A 17273-nucleotide genomic window follows, 5' to 3' on the forward strand; every position below is an offset into this window, starting at 1 on the left:
ACTGGCAGTTGGCAATGGGCTGGAGCTCATTAAAAGGCCACAGGGAATTGGGTGTGACAGTGACAGTTTCTGCTACACCAGGGTGGCAGGGGTCACAGGAGCAAAAGCAAGGTGACCTTTTTGCAGGGATCTGCCTCTGGCCACTTGGTTCATGAGTGACCTAAGAGAGTGGCAGACACTCAGCGTGATCTAGATTGTTTTCGTAGACAACGACCTCTCACTGCATTGAGAAGACCAAACTGTTTTTCCAACATAGTCTGTAATAATAACAGGCTAACATTTCATGCATTAACTCACTAATTCCTCTCAAATCCCTGCAGCGTAGGCACTACTCTTTTCATTTTACAGAAGAGAAAAGCGAGGCTAAGACAACAGAGACAATAATATCTACATGGGGATATCTTTTTCAAAAGGTTGTTGTACAGGCTCGATGAAAGTTGTGATGATGATAATTTACCTAGAAGGTAATAATATTTTGCTCCTGGCAGGTTTATTCATCCCACAGTCCGGTGTCTCACAAAGTGCTTTGCACATAGAAGATGCTCAATGAATGATGTGTTCAATTGGATTGAATCCATCCTGCTACATGGCACATAAGTGCCAAGATCATAGTTTCCACACCAAGGAGTTCTGGCTTATGAATGTATTTGTCTGAAAGGGATTGTCAAAGACAAAACGCACAGGAGAATTAAGGGGGTGATTTTATTCAGGCTGTTGCAACAGGGAGAGCCATCCAAATGTGAAGATCAAAGGGTCTTGTCAGAGCGGCATTATCTTAGACTTTTATAGGAAGGAGTAGATAAGTTACAAGGTGGGGGGATGTAGAGTTGGAATTGTTCTGCAATCAGAAGAAGTCTCAATCAGCCGATTAGGAAGTGTTTATCTTTGTGTCTGGCTAGTTTCAGAGGGATAAACCATTCTAATCTTAATCACTCAGGAGACAAAGAAGGGTCATCTGTGTCTGGTCTTGCCACAGATAAACAAGGGAGTCATATGTGAATTTGTAAGAGTAGTGACAACAGGTGACAGGGAGTCTTTTCTAAATTATTTGGGGAAGAGTGGTTCTTTCAGGTAAGTTATTTCCAGAAACACAAAAGTGTAGGGGATTTTGGAAAACAAAGGTTAAGGGGGGTTGTTGCTGTTTTCCAGGAGCACAGGACTCAGATAAAATTGAACATTGTCAATCTCACTGACGAAATAAAATTCATATTTTATGGCAAGACAAGAAAAATTTAAGCATAAAATATTTCTCTGCCTGTTTGGCCTCCTCCCTCCCCTTTAGTGTATACTGTGCATGTGCATTAACCAGACCTTCTTCGAAGATACCTTCCTTCTTGATCTTATAAAGGGTCATGATGACCCACTACTCCATAACTTCTTAGGAGATAATCTTACTTCTTAATCTTGTAAAGGGTCACAATGACCCACTACTCGCTTTGTACATGCAGATGTGGATTGTGTAAATGTCATTTAATGTATAACCCCTTTTCTAAAAAGCGTATATAACTGTGCTTTTTTTAAAATTTATTATTATTTTAAAATTTTTTGGCTGCATCACTCGGCACATGGGATCTTAGTTACACGATCAGGGATCGAACCCGTGCCCCCTGCAATGGAAGCGCAGAGTCTTAACCACTGGACCACAGGGAAGTCCTATAACTGTGCTTTGACCTCTAACTGGTGGAACAGTCCTCAGGGCTTTCTGAAAGACTGTCTCCTAGGTTATAATTCTCAGGTTGGCTTGAATAAAATTTTCTATTGTAAGGCCAACTGGCCCGAGGCAGGGGAACACAATCAAATTCACAGGTTGCATCAGACCGAAATTCTCTGGGCCACCCAGTTCCACAAACTGCCCTGGAGACATTCCGGACCACCCAGTTCCAGGAACTGACCTGGGGACTTTGAACCCAGCCCAGCCTTACCGCCTTTCGAGGGGCGGGACTAACTGTTCCCCAGGATACCCGAAAAGACCACCAAATAAGGAATACCCTGCGCCCTCCCAGATTCACCACACCCCTTTCCCTTCTTCCCCTATAAAATCTTGCCCAACCCTCGCCCGGGTGCGGCTTCTCTGGCCCCTTTCTCCCGGACCAGTGAACCTCGCCCGGGACGGGCGCTCCCTAATAAAGCTCCCTTGAAGCTTTCCTCTGTTTCGCGGTGCCGTTTGTTAAGATCCGACCTTACATCTGTTTCTTTCCAAGATCGGCTATTGATTATTTCTTGTCGATATCATGAAAAATGGATAAAAATTAATTATATTTGATTACATATTAAGCCTCATTTAATTCAAAAACAAAAACTACTCATACACATACATACAGATGCAGCAAGAGCAATCTTTTCAGAAGACGAATGCATCCCTGTCTCTACTCTGCTGGCATCCCATTGCTTTTAAGATAAAGGTCCAAGTCCTTAGCAAGGCCTCCAGGGCCCACCTGATCTGGCCTCGTCTCAGCCCCTCTACCCCTCCCTCTGTGCACTCCAGCCTCACTGCTCTTTCTGGAATATTCCATGTCCTCTCTTGCCTCAGAGCTCTTCTTGCTCAAGTCGTGTTCTCTACCTCAAAAGCTCTCCACGCCCCCTGCCCTCAGCCCCATGCAGTATAAACGCCTGAAGCTTGGCTGGTTACCCACTCCTTGACAGTCAGGTCAGGTCCTTTGTTAAAAATCCCTGAAGACCCCTCAACCAACAGAAGGTTAGCAACCATTTGAAACTACTTATCTTCATTTGAATGTCTTCTAGAATATGTAAAAAGTAAAAATTAACTCTATCTTCCATGCTTCCATGTACAATCAGAACAGATAGCTATGTCCTTATGAGTAGTGAATACATTCTAAACTAATTACATGTATTAACTAATTTAATCCTCATTATAACCCTATTATACTATTATTAACTTCATATGAAAACCTGAGGCTCACAGAGGTTTAAGAATTTTGCTGAAGGTCACCCAGCAAGTAAATGACAGGGTTGGGATTCGAACCTTGTTCAGTTTCCTTAGCCCAAGCAATGAGAGACCCCGCTTCCCTTAGTCCTTGTTGACCTGGGGCCAGGAAAGATTGTTGATGCTCCTTCACCTTGTTTCAGGCTTGTGTCTGAACAGCCCCACCTCAGAATGGGCACATTCTTTTCCTAGACTTGCTAATACATTCCCTCATCAGGGAAACAAGGCCTGGAATCAACTCTGTACCCTTCAGATGACTTTGCTAATCTTTGTTCTGACCTGTTGGCTCAAGACTTGAAGGCTTCCCTTGGAGGCAATTGCTTGACCCTCATTTCCTAGTTATTTGAGGGACATCTCCCCAGGGTACCCAAGTTCTGACAACAAACACCCACTCAGATAATCAGAAAACCCAAACCAGTCTGAATATTTCAGAGGACAGATTGTCTAGAGTTTCTCTCTTTATACAATAAACTTTTGAAATGCTGCGAGGAAAAAAAATTCTGGAATTTGTAGATATTTATATGCTTCAAGGAAGCTGGCTGTTAGAGAAACCCTGATGTGAAGGCTTTTGTTAAGTGGAGAGCTGGATTTGTAAATCAAACAGTTACTCCCTAGCCAGCAAAAGACAACAGCTTCCATTTCGTGGCACTTACTGTGGACTAGAAACTGTGCAAATCTTCACATCCACGTCTTTGTTTTCGCAACAGCTTTATTGCAACATAATTCACATACTGTACCATGCGCCCTTTTAAAATGTACAATTTGGCGTTTTAAGTATATTGACAAGAGTGTGCAGCCATCACCCCATCTAATTCCAGAACATTTCCATCATCCCCCAAACCCCCATACCAGCCCGCAGTCACTCTTCATTCCCTCTTCCCCCAGCCCCATTAGCAACTGTAGGGCAGCAAAACCTGCCGTCCCAAAGTGTCTCTTTAGCATGCAGATTATTTTGAACTGAAAATAATCAAGGCCCAAAAGACTCAGGAAAAACTTTGACCTTCCACCTAACTGCCTGAAGAATTTAGATAGAGGACCTGTTACAGGAGTAGAGCTATCACCAGAGTTGTCTGCAGAGAATATGGGCTAAGTGTGTTGGGGGAAACTCTTCAGAGACCAGAGTCCACTCTGTGTCCCACTGACTCAGCGTGGCCCAGCAAACATTTATTCACCAAGCATTTGCTTTTCCATCTCCGTGTCAGTTGCCTTCCTCCCTCTCTGAAGTCCCAAACCCCTGCCCCCACTATCCTCTTTTGTTTCAGCTGAAGATGGTATTTAAGGTGAAGGTTTCAGCCATTTTGGTGAGTTACTCAGTTTTCCTGGGTCTCTCCATGTATACACATTCTTAGGTTTTGCTTGATCTTCTCCTGTTAATTTGTTTCGTGTCAAATTTAATTCTTAGACGAGCCAGAAGAACCTAGAAGGGTAGAGGAAATCTTCCTCCGTAACAGCTCGCGATGAGGATAGGATGTAGCTTTAGTGACTATGTAACCGAGCAGGACCCTATGGGGCCTTCCTGGGACAGGCAGTCCCCCATGTCCTCTGCTTTAGCTCCTCTCTGAAGTACCTAGATAACAGTATTTGATGCACATTTCCTGAGTTGTTTTGCAGTGGTGAACCCCTCCCCACCACCACCAAATGGAAGCCCCAGGCCTCCTGGAGCCTAAGGTTTGACAATATTAACCCCTGTGACACCACCCTGCTACCTCACCATCAGGCAATCAGAGAACTGTGCACAAGCTGATCACGTACCCTGTGAATCCCCCCACCCTGCCTCCTGGCCTTTAAAAATGCTTTGCTGAAACCCTTCGGGGAGCTGGAGGTTTTTCAGGGCATGAGCCACCACATCTCCTTTTGTGGGCTTTCAATAAACCTTTCTCTGCTCCAAACTCCAACGTTTCAGTTTGTTTGGCCTCTCTGTGCATTGGGCACATGAACTTGCGTTAACAACTGGACACAATTCACCCCAAAGCTGCTGCAGTTAAGAGACCCTGGGACAGCTGACAAAACCTGATGGAAGGTGAGAATCCTTACCATGTCAGTCAGTCTCCTGGATCTCTGCCTACAGGATTTGTTGGAAATAAGAATGGTAAGAGTTTTCCTCTTTTCTAAAATTGGATTAGCAGGAAGAAACATTTGTAGGGCTAGCTCCTTGGACTCAGCAACTCTTGGTTTGCAATTCGATTGAGTACTCTTGGTTTGTTGATCCTTTTCTTCCCAGAGATGATCTCTGTTTCTCTTTGTTTCTGTCTTTTGTGTCCTTTGCTATAAGGAGGAAAACCATTGGTCTGATTAGGTTTTCCTTTTGTCTTGCTCTATGTCTTGAGAACTTGGCTTATAAACCCATTGGAATAGTCTCTCTGGTCTCTGCCATCCGGAAGGTGCACACACTGGTGTGCATTTGGCAGCCAGTCAAATAGACTGGGATTCCTAGCGGTCCCTTTGTCCAGCTGTGCCACCTCTCAGGGGAGTTTGTCATAAGGGGTCCCAGTCCATAAGAGGCCTTCGTCATGTCAACCTTTGTTGCTTTGTTATTGATGCAATAAAGTTCTTCACTTAAAAAATTTTATTTACTTATTTATTTGGTTGCACCAGGTCTTAGTTGCAGCATGTTGTCTCCTCAGTTGTGGCAGGCGAACTCTTAGGTGCAGCATGCATGTGGGATCTACTTCCCTGACCAGGGATGGAACCCGGGCTCCCTGTATTGGGAGCGTGGAGTCTTATCTACTGCGCCACCAGGGAAGTCCGCAAGGTCTTCACTTTTTAAGACTGTTCTTGGACCTTTCTGGACTTTGCAAGGGCCACATCCTTTGCAGTCTCTTGTGCAGACGCCTCTTGCGTCTTATTGGTTTGAGTCGCTATTAAGACCCTACTTGTCAATGGCCAGAAGATGGATCCTTTAAATTGAAAAAACTTCTAAATTGGTAAACTTTTTAGAGAGCTCTCATATAAACAGCTGTTTTATTGGTACCTGTGAAAAGAGCAAATTAAAAGGTGGACACAATATAACAGCTAACCTTAAGCATTCCAACAACAGTTTGGGAAGCCTTATGGAGTCTGATTGGTGTCTCAGCTTCCTCTCATGAGTCTTACAGATGCTAGTAAAAACATTCGATTTATTAGCAAGAGAATGAAAAGAAGCTGAGAGGAAAGTCAAGAGACTCTTGCCAATAAGCTATCTGGTCATATCTGAGTCTGTGCCTATCTCTCTCAAATATGACATTCCAGTCAAAGCCCTGGTAATATAACCAATGTTTCCAATTGTGCCCTGTTATAAGGAGAACAGATTCTTAGGGAACTTATGCAAATAATGATATTGCCTGAAAATAAGAATATTCCCTAAGAGTTTCCAGATTCTAGAGGGATTAGGGAGGGAGAAAAAGATAAATGTTTCAATTCTGCTTACAAAGGTATAATTTACCAAATTGCTGTAAGGCATAGTTGGCATACGAGGAAAAGTTCCCTTATGTCTGGAAAAAAAACAGTAATATTTCAGAAAAAAAGTCATAAAATTATATTCATATCCATCAGTTCATGTTTAGACAATCTTTGTGCCTGTTGCTCTGTGGTCCACTCAGAAAGTTTACCTGAATACCTGATGATATCATCAGAGACATTTTAAACTGCAAAAGATGCTTAGATGCTGACATTTAGAAATCTTCTTGACTGGCAGCTCTCAGGACTTAGACACTGGGTTTATAATTTGCTCCAATTGTTGACATTTGTTTCTCTTTTGTCTCCATAGAAATGCTTATTAAATACCTGATTGCTTACACTTTACAGACCTAACTTTGAGAGCCCACTTGCATCACTGCTTCGTGAAATGAATTTAACTGGACTGACCTAGTGTCAGGACTAAAGGAATGGGCTTAATGAGATGGAACAATCTACCAATTCAGCTTCCGGACCGTGAAACTTCTTAAAAGAAGGGTCAAGAATGGGAATGTAGGAGAGCAAAATTTGCCGCCCCAAAATGTCTCTTTAGCATGCAGATTATTTTGAACTGAAAATAATCAAGGCCCAAAAAAGACTCAGGAAGAAACTTTGACCTTCCCCTTAACTGCCTGAAGAATTTAGATAGAGGACCTGTTACAGGAGTAGAGCTATCACCAGAGTTATCTGCAAAGAATGTGGGCTAAGTGTGTTGGGGGAAACTCTTAGAGACCAGAGTCCACTGTGAGTCCCATTGACCCTCCGTGGCCCAGCAAACATTTATTCACCAAGCATTTGCTTTTCCATCTTATGTCAATTGCCTTCCTCCCCTTGGAAATCCCAAACCCCTGCCCCAAATATCCCCTTTTGTCTTCAGCTGAAGATGGTATTTAAGGTGAAGATTTCAGCCATTTTGGTGAGTTACTGTTTTCCTGGGTCCCTCCATGCGTACATGTATCAAGCTTTGTTTGACTTTCTCCTGTAAATCTGTCTCATGTCAATTTCTTAGACCAGCCAGAAGAACCTAGAAGGGTCGGGGAAATTTTCTCCCTTCCCGACACCACAACCTACTTTCTGTCTCTATAGATTTGTCTACTGTGAACATTTCACATAAATGGAACTGTACAGTACGTGGTCTTTTGTGCCTGGATTCTTTCACATCGTGTTATCAAGGTCCAATCATTCTGCAGCATGTACCAGGACTTCATTCCTTTTTATGAACATCTAGTATTCATTGTAAAGATCTGACACATTCTGTTTATCCACTCATCAGATGATACGCACTTGAGTCGTTACCACTTTGGGGTTACTATTATCTCTTATTTAATTTTTTTTTTGGACCTGCTATGTGGCATGTGGGATCTTAGTTCCCCCATCAGGGATTGAACCCCTGCCCCCTGCATTGGGAGCATGGAGTCTTAACCACTAGACCACCAGGGAAGTCCCACATTTATATTTAATTTTAATTTTTTAATGGAGGTAGAGTTGATGTACAATATTATATGTTTCAGGTATACAACACAGTGAGTCACAATTTTTAAAGGTTATACTCGATTTACAGTTATTATAAAATATTAGCTATGTTCCCTATTATGTTGTACAATATATCTTTGTAACTTATTTTATACATAGTAGTTTGTGGCTCTTAATCCCCTAGCCCTACCTTGCCCCTCCCCCGCAATGGTAACCACTAGTTCGTTCTCTATATCTGTGAGTCTGTTTCTTTTTTGTTATATTCACTAATTCGTTCTATTTTTTTAAATTCCACATACAAGTAATACCATAGAGTATTTGTCTTTTTCCGTCTGACTTATTTCATTAAGCACAGTACTCTCCAAATCCATCCATGCTGTTGCCAGTGGCAGAATTTCATTCCTTCTTATGGTTAAGTAGTATTCCATTGTATATATATATACCACATCTTCTTTATCCATTCATCTGTCGATGGACACTTAGGTTGCTTCCATGTCCTGGCTATTGTAAATAGAGCTGCAATGAACATTGTGGTACATGACTCTTTTTGAATTATGGTTTTCTCAGGGTATATGCCCAGGTGTGGGATTGCTGGATCGTATGGTAGTTCTATTTTTAGTTTTTTAAGGAACCTCCATACTGTTCTCCATAGTGGTTGTATCAATTTACATTCCCACCAACAGTGCAAGAGGGTGCCCTTTTCTCCACACCCTCTCTAGCATTTACTGTTTGTAGTTTTTTTGATGATGGCCATTCTGACTGGTGTGAGGTGATATCTCATTGTAGTTATGATTTGCATTTCTCTAATGATTAGTGATGTTGAGCATCTTTTCATGTGTTTGTTGGCAATCTATATATCTTCTTTGGAGAAATGTCTATTTAGGTCTTCTGCCCATTTTTGGATTGGGTTGTTTGTTTTTTGATATTGAGCTGCATGAGCTGCTTGTATATTTTGGAGATTAATCCTTTGTCAGTTGCTTCATTTGCAAATATTTTCTCCCATTCTGAGGGTTGTCTTTTCATCTTGTTTCCTTTGCTGTGCAAAAGCTTTTAAGTTTCATTAGGTCCCATTTGTTTATTCTTGTTTTTATTTCCATTTCTCTAGGAGGTGATACCCAGCTCTTTTGATCCTCATCACACCCTTAGAAGTGTGTACTGTCCTCCGTTGACTGACTGAATGAATTATGTTTTCTTGAAATGCCAAAAATGACAAATTTTCCCAGGAAATCATCGGCTGGAATTTAAAGTTCCAGAGATCAGTCAAGTAACAGTTCTTGAATCGGGAAAGGAGTTTCTGATTTTAGCCTCCTTTCAACCCCACTCCTAACCCCACCAAATGAAAATGTCCTGAGGCAGGAATCCAGCACCTTCTGAAGTACAGAGATACTTCTATCTAAAAGTTCTGGCATCATTCTATGCTCGTCGTGCTTGGTGAATTCTAGATCATCTGGTCCTTTCCACAGCCCACAAGATTCTCAGAGAAGAGCACAATGGGTCAGATATTCCACTCTGCAGCCCTGGCTAGATTCATACACCTTATCTCACAGTTAACAGGGATTTGACTTCGGGCAAGTTACTTAACCTCTGTGAGATGCAGTTTGGTCAGCTACAAAATGGGGTTAATAACACTACTTCTAAGTTACCATAAGGAGTTGTCAAGCGTTTAGGACACTGCTTGTCATATTGTAAACTCAACCACTGGCTTCCTACCTCCCTATTTGTGGTGGGAGACTTCTCTGTGCCATGTTGCTCCCCCCAAATCCACATATGCATGTCCTTTTCCCCTAATCACGCTCCACCCCCACTGTCTCCCACTATCCTTTCCTGGCTAACTTCTCATTATTCTGATATCATTTTAAATACCACTTCTTTGGGAGAGTCTTCATAGTCACCTCCACACCCCCTCTTCCTTATTCCTTCGTAGAGCAACCTGCGTTTTTCCTTCATTACTTTACCACAGTTTGTAATTTTCCCTTTAGTTTAATCTGGTTTTGCCCATAAACTGCGTGCTCCACCAGGGACCTTGTTGGTCTCGCTCTCTGCTGTATCCTCAGTACCAACAGCGGTCTCGGGTCGGAGCAGGCATTCATCAAATATTTATGAAAAACACTAATCCTTTCCTGAACTTCGGTTAAGAAAGGGAAAACACCCTTCCTCAAATCACACAGATTAGTGGCAGACTTCACCCCAAGTCTCCCTATTCCCAATTCAGATTCCAACCCAAGAGCCTGGCAAGAATTTTAGCCTGTCCCCAAATATATTCCGAGTGCCAAAGAAAACTCCAAAAAGGGGCGGGAGTACAGCAGTGGGCAAAATAGGGGAAAGTGATTTGACTTGGCCCCTCCTCTCTGGATCTCGATGTGAGCTTACTGTAAAGGGAGGGATTACTGCAATAACGACGTCGCAGAGCGGCCACAAAGATGGAACCAGAGAAAAGACAGACCTTGAAAGGGCCTTGAGCTGCGTGTGAGCAAGGAAGACAGCAACAGCAGGTCCTACGCAGGCGCAGTCAAGGCGCTCTGGTCTCCCGCCTCCGTCCCGTCCCGCCCCGCCTCGCCCCGCCTCGCCCCGCCTCACCTCGCCTCGCCCCGCCTCACCTTACCTCGTCCCCTCCGAGTCACAAGACGCCAAGCGAAGTCAGCTGACGCGGCGTTGCGGACGTCACGTGATGGTGCGCGGGGCGGCGGGCGCAGGCGCAGATCTTGGGCAGCTGGGTCAGCTGACCCGAGGGGGCGATAGAGCCAATTTAGGCCTGTCTGTGGCGTCTCGGAAACGCCGCCGCAGCTATGGCCAGTCAGTCGCAGGGTATCCAGCAGCTGCTCCAGGCCGAGAAGCGGGCCGCCGAGAAGGTGTCCGAGGCCCGCAAGCGTGAGTTTGGGGTCGGGGCGGCCAGGCGTGGCGCGAGTCCAAGAGTTGCGGGCAGGCCGCGGGAGGTGGTAGGTGGGTGAGGCCCGAAAAACTGCTGACGGGGCCGGGGGCGGGGTGGGGGGTTGATTACAATCGCACTCGCAGCTCTCTGGATCCGAGGCTTTGGAAGTCTTGTAGGTCGCCTGAGAGCTGCGATGTAGGCTAGTAGATAGGGCGTGGAGACAAAGTGGACGTCCTTCTTAGGGTCTCGGGGGTGTGTAAAGTGGATTATCCAAACGGAACGCGTTGTTCTCCCCCTTCGCACTTACTCCTTTGGGGTCCTCCGTCTCACTGTAGGGAGCCACCATCTACACTTTTGCCCAGTCTGGAAACAGTCCTTTTTGCCAGGTCTCAGACCCTCCCTCGTTCGCCATGTTTAGTCAGTTGCTAAGGTTTATTTGTTCACTTTTTCTCCATCCCTGCAGCCAGCATCTTAGTCCAGGGCATCAAGTTCTCTGAGGCTCCCGTAGTAGCCTAATTTGTTAATTCCTTACACTTGTTTTTTCAGTGCTGTTAATACGTGCCAAACACAGTACCTGGGACATCTGTGGTCTTTATTGCGGTATTCAAAGCCCCAGTGAAGGAAGCAAATTTGGGGTAGATTAATTGCAGGTGAGAGGAGGGCTAGAGTTGAGAAGTGTGAGGTTGCTCAAGAACTTAACAGGTAGATCGAATCTAGATTGGTGAGTGGGAGGCTTCCTCTTCTCTTCCATTTGGTTCTCCTCACTGCAGTCAGTCATACCTCTCAATTGCGAATATGACTTCCCCACCGCCCCTATAGTCAACAAACGTTTAGTGCTTGCAGAACAAAGCCTAAATTCCTTAAGAGGGTGTAGGAGGTGCATTTGCATCAGGCTGTGGCTTTCTTCTCTAATCTCCCCTTTAGATACTCGCTCCCGACACAGTGATTGCTCAAAGGCGCCTTGGTTGATTTCCCCTGCAAGCCTTTGCACAGCTGGTTCCTGATTGGAAGAGCCTTTTCCTAGTTACTCTTCATCCTCTAACACTTAGGCTTCTTCAGATATCAAAATTTAGGCAGTAGTTCTTCCAGGAAGCCTTCCCTGACTTCATCTTTTCCCCTCAGACTAGGCTAGGAGTCCTCCCCAAGTACCTATTCCCGTCATCACTGTGCAGTAAGCTGTTTCTTTATATGGCTCAGTCACTAGACTAAGCTCCTGGAGAATAGGGACTATGTCTGATTTAACTTTTATATCTTCAGTTTCCCATCTGGTGAGATAGATGTTTCTATTCCTATTTGACAGATGGGAAAAATGAGGCTCAGAGAAAAATGGTATGACCATACCCTGGGAAACAACATAGCTGGGGTAAAATACCAAAAACGATTAATCTTAGTAATTTCTTGGCGTGCTTTCCCCCAGAATAGGATTTATACTCTTATCCCATACCCAAGTAGATTTCAAGCATGGCTCTTTTACTTTTTCAATTAGGGGTTGTGTGGTACTCTGTATTTCATTGGAAAAGCTTTCTTTGAGGGAGCTGGAGATGGGAACAAGTCTTCTATTCTTGCTCTGGTGACTGGGAAGTTCTGTGTTCCTCATGGAGTATTTCTGATCATGACCTTGACGCAGTATTTCCAGAATGACTTCTCAGAGTTTGTCCTGTGATGGCTCAGCAGCGGAAGTTGTATCTGTTGGGAAGCATGTGAGAGTATTTGGGGGAAGTGTAAGGACAGGTATTGGGCATATGGTAAGAATGATTCTGAGTGCCTTGGAGGTAGGGGTCATATTATACATCTTCCTTTATCCCATCAGGCCTGGTGCATGGACTTGTATATCTCAGGTAGCTATTACATAGTGACTGAAAGAACTTGTTTTAAAGGAGTGAGTTTATGGCTAATATACATCTCAGAATTTGCGGTGGTTAGGAACAGAAGTATCGAGAAGACCTATAATTTGAAGATACTCTCTTTCTTGATCTGTAGTTATGGTTGACACACCCAGTTAGGAATGGGGAAGAGGCAGTGCATGATGTGGTAAAACGGTCCAACCCCAGTTTTTCATGAAATCGTTGCTTGGACCATAAACTTTTTTTTTTTTTCTTTTTGGACCATAAACTTTTTAAAAATTTGTATGTGGTTTGTCATTGGGAGTGAAACAAAACGCTGGCCTCCCCATGTAAGGCCCACAAAAAACAAGATTTAAAAGAAATGATTTCCTTCTCAGATATTTTCAGGTTTTCAGAGAAGCCAATGAAAATTGAACTTTGAAGGTGTTTGCTGACAGGCGGAGAATGGTTTACTAAGTGATTAATTCAGGGAGCCATAGTTGTTGGGAGTGATCGGGACAGTGGTATTGTGACATTATGTGGAGCTACTGCATAATGTTCAGGCTGTGTTAAAATTTGTTGGTTTGGAAAAGAACCTTGACTTTGGAATATGGCTTTGAATATATAGCAGATGAGGAGGACAGCATGTGGGGCATTGGGATAGAAGTTGGCTCCGGCAGACCTTAAATCGTAGGCACTAAATAGTACTGGAGTAAATATATACTTGGAGAAATAGTCCTTGTGGGGCTTGGACACCTATTGATTATTTTAGACTAGCCTCATGGAGGATTGATGTCATGGGGTCATCACCAGTTCAAAATCCTGTTCTTAATCAGGAGGTGGAAGGTTAAATTCAGTTTCATTCACCTACGTGGGCTGACTGGGATTTCGGCAGTTGCTATACAATGAATTATAACAGCTTGCTTTTAGATGCAGGATGTCTTTTACTCTGAATTAAATAAAATCTCAATTGATTGTCTAGGACCTGCCCCCCTCCCCCACCATCACATTTGGGTGTCTTAGAAGTTTGGTGAACAGGGAAACTTGTTGGTTGATCTTGTGGTCTGTTTTCATAAAGCCTCTGATAGAACCTAGAGACTTTTTCCAGCTTTATGTTAAACTATGCTCTTCTAAAAAGCAGAGCCGCTGTGTCTCCTCACTTCTTAGATGCTTGTGCAGTCTTATGTCCAGTGCTCCCCATTCAGAATTCCTTCCCAGAACCACTTTTACTTATTTCCTTGTGCACAGGCATGCGTTTTAGTTTCCAATATTACATCGTCTGTTTCATTAGTTACAGTTTAGGTTGATGTCCCTTGGGAGTGTATTAGCCTCCCTGCTAAGCTTCTAAGCCGAGCTCCAATTGTAGTCAGCAGCATAGGTGTTTACTTCTCAGGAAGAGAGAGAATTCCCCAGATGGCTAATGTCACCCATTTTATGTTGGTTCTTAGTAGTTGAGATGGAGAGAATATTCTGACACATTCCAAAATTTTTTGCATCATTTTTACGGTCTACTGTAGGTATAGAAGGCGGTCCTTTTTATCTAGTCACTTCCTTCTGAAGTACAGTCTAGTTAAGTACAGGAGGCAGGAGCTTGTACTATTAGTTAGCTCTGAATTCTCTCTCTCCCTCTTCCCCATGCATGTCTCTTGAGACTGTATCTTTAAACTTTGTGCTTGTTTATTAGAATTTACCATCTCAGTCTCTGCTTCCTCTTCTGCTTGTCTCTTAACCACTTCCTTTGAAAACAGGAAAGAACCGGAGACTGAAGCAGGCCAAAGAAGAAGCCCAGGCTGAAATTGAACAGTACCGCCTGCAGAGGGAGAAGGAATTCAAGGCCAAGGAAGCTGCGGTGGGCTCAGTTTATTTTCATTACTGCCTTAGTTTCCTGAGGCTTCCTTCTCCTCCTCTTCCCCTTAGGCTCTCAAAATATCCAGCGTAGCTCAGAGATTCTGATTGTGGTAGAAATTTGAAAATTTGGTTACTGGATGCTTAGGCTGAATCTCTTAAGGTGATTAATTTTTAACTAACATTTGAATCCTAGTCTTCATTTATCCAGTTAAATTATTGAGTTATTAATAGATATAATTAGATTTTAAATATAGATAATTTATATAGATAAGTTATTTAATATATATATTGAATATAGATATTATTAAATATCTTTTGAACAGTTAATGTGTGCCAGATGCTAGAGGATCAACTGTGAACAGAAATAGACATGGCCCTCATGGAGTTTAGCGTACAGCCTGGTGGTCAGGGACACTTAGTAATAAAGTGCCTGGTGGTCAGGGACACTTAGTAATAAAATGCAAACCAACAACTGAAGAGGGCTGTAATGGTCATAAACATAAATCACATGGAGCCCCACTTTAGTCACTTATCAGTAGTATAGGCTAGACCACAATGTGTAAGATGTGTAAGATGCATATAATAATAGTACAAAAACAGATACAGAAAGTACAGAGAAAGTAGGGAAAATTCTGGAAAAGGGAACGGATGGAGGAGGCTTCGTAGAGAAAAGAACCTCTATCAGGACTCTTGGATACAGGCAGCAGAAAACAGTGCAAACTGGTTTAAGCAAAATGGAATCTATTGACCTATATGCTTGGAAGCCCAGGTAAAGGCTAAGGTTTTTTGGGTTTTTTTGCAGGCCTCTCACTGTTGTGGCCTCTCCTGTTGCGGAGCACAGGCTCCAGACGCGCAGGCTCAGCGGCCATGGCTCACGGGCCCAGCCGCTCCGCGGCATGTGGGATCTTCCCGGACCAGGGCACGAACCCGTGTCCCCTGCATCGGCAGGCGGACTCTCAACCACTGTGCCACCAGGGAAGCCCCACTTGGACCTCTTTGAGCCCTGGTTTCCTCAACTGTAGAAAGGGGAGTGATAGCCTCCTCATAGGTTATGGAGGAATAGGTAACAGGTCATATGAGAGAATGCTCTGTAAACTGATGTGTTACACAAATGTGAAGGGATATAGTTGTAAACCTTCATAATGAGGCGATAGCAGTTTAGGTGATGAAAAGATTCAGGCACAAAAAAGTGATACCTTAAGAACCTGATAAATCACATTCTAATAAAGTAGGCATAACAGTTAACAAAGAGAAGACAGTGGACAGTAAAAGAAAATCTGTCCATCAGTGTGTGTGTTAAGTTGTAAATGGAAACTGAAGAGGTGAGACATCCATGCACTAAAAATTTCAAGCAATAAAATAGGGCAACAATGAAGGGATAGTTTCCCTCTCACCCAGACCCACAGTCCTCTTTAGAGATAACCACTGTTAACAGTTTCTTGTGTATTCTTGTAGAATATTTCTACTTGAAAGAACAGATGTCACGTATTCTTAATACTGGTGAAACCACTGTTGAACTTAAGAGCTAAAACATTAACCAGTAATGGTGAAACTCTATATTCCTTCTAAATTGTATTGCCCTTGTGTTTGTTATTTTTTAAGAGCTTTTTTTTTTTAAAAACACCATGTATCTACTCCCTTTAAAACCACACAAGGAGACATAGTACTAACCACCAGGCCTCAGTTGTTAGGTCTTTAGGTTCATTCCAGTCTCTGGTTAAGGCTGCACGTGAGGCTGTAGAGGGATGTGACTGTGGAACCCTGACTTCTCTCACGCTCTTCAGTCATGCTGCTGATTACTTATATTCATTATGAGACTGGGTTTCTTCAAAAGTCAGAACGTTGCTTATTAAATGTTGTTCCTGCCCAGCGGGAGCATCGTCCTGATGTTCCCTCTGTCATTGCTCCCCGACTCCAGGCTCTGGGATCCCACGGCAGTTGCAGCACTGAAGTGGAGAAGGACACCCAGGAGAAGATGACCATCCTTCAGACCTACTTCCGGCAGAACAGGGATGAGGTCCTGGATAACCTCTTGGCCTTTGTCTGTGACATCCGGCCAGAAATCCATGAGAATTACCGCATAAACGGATAGGGGAAGAGCAAAAGCGCTGTGCCGTGGATTGGCATTTTAGATGCCTTCATAGAATATGAGGCTTTAACAAGGCTTGGGTTATATTCTTGTGAAAAGGCATTAAATAATTTCTGTATATTATATAATAGGTCCCTTCACTGTTTGCAGAATAGCAATCATAGCTTCTTTGTACAAACTTATGGCCTATCCAAAGATTTTATCTTTTTACCTCACATTTCTTAGAAACTTAATGGGTATATGTTGTCTGTTTTCCTATACCTTTTCGCTCGAGTGGCATATTATGAACACTGACTTTTTCTTTCTTAGATATAGTTTTTTTTTCTTTTAATTTTATGTCATAGCTTTATGTTGCAACTCTACTTGTTCAAAAGTTAGATCATGAAGGTTCCTTCCTATGACCTTAGATATAGTTTAAAAAAAAACAATTTTCTTAAGAAAGAAAGGGATTAAATTTTTTTTTTTTCCCTAACTCTTTCTTGAAGGTCAGGGGCTTTATCTATGAAAAAGTAGTAAATAGTTACTTGTAACCTATGTGAACAGCCGGCCTTAAAATAGTCCTTTCCGGCCAGGAGTTAGTGGGTACTAGTACTGGGCTGCTTTTGGTTTCTCTTATTTAAAATTACTAGATGATGGAATTCAAGAACTTGTTGCATGTCACTGCTTGGTGTACTGATACTGTACGAATAATCATTTAAAAGTCAAGACTCTGTCATGCATATTTTTCCCCTCTGCTTCATCCTCTTTGATAATGCAAAATGCACTTTGACCCAGATGTTCTGCAGAATTTCACTA

General features: G+C 43.1%; 1 protein-coding gene across 1 annotated transcript; it reads left to right on the forward strand.

Moving 5' to 3' along the window:
• The first annotated feature begins 10546 nt into the window (after positions 1-10546).
• ATP6V1G1 (ATPase H+ transporting V1 subunit G1) lies at positions 10547-17183 on the forward strand. The gene is made up of 3 exons (XM_022578934.3): positions 10547-10717; positions 14290-14390; positions 16308-17183. Exons 1-3 carry the CDS (start codon positions 10636-10638, stop codon positions 16479-16481), a joined length of 357 nt encoding a protein of 118 aa, XP_022434642.1. The 5' UTR covers positions 10547-10635; the 3' UTR covers positions 16482-17183.
• Positions 17184-17273: the final 90 nt, after the last annotated feature.

The sequence above is a fragment of the Delphinapterus leucas genome, chromosome 6 (assembly GCF_059928025.1).
Source record: "Delphinapterus leucas isolate spDelLeu-1000000601 "Yukka" chromosome 6, BTC_Dleu_Yukka2, whole genome shotgun sequence".
Lineage (NCBI taxonomy): Eukaryota > Metazoa > Chordata > Mammalia > Artiodactyla > Monodontidae > Delphinapterus > Delphinapterus leucas.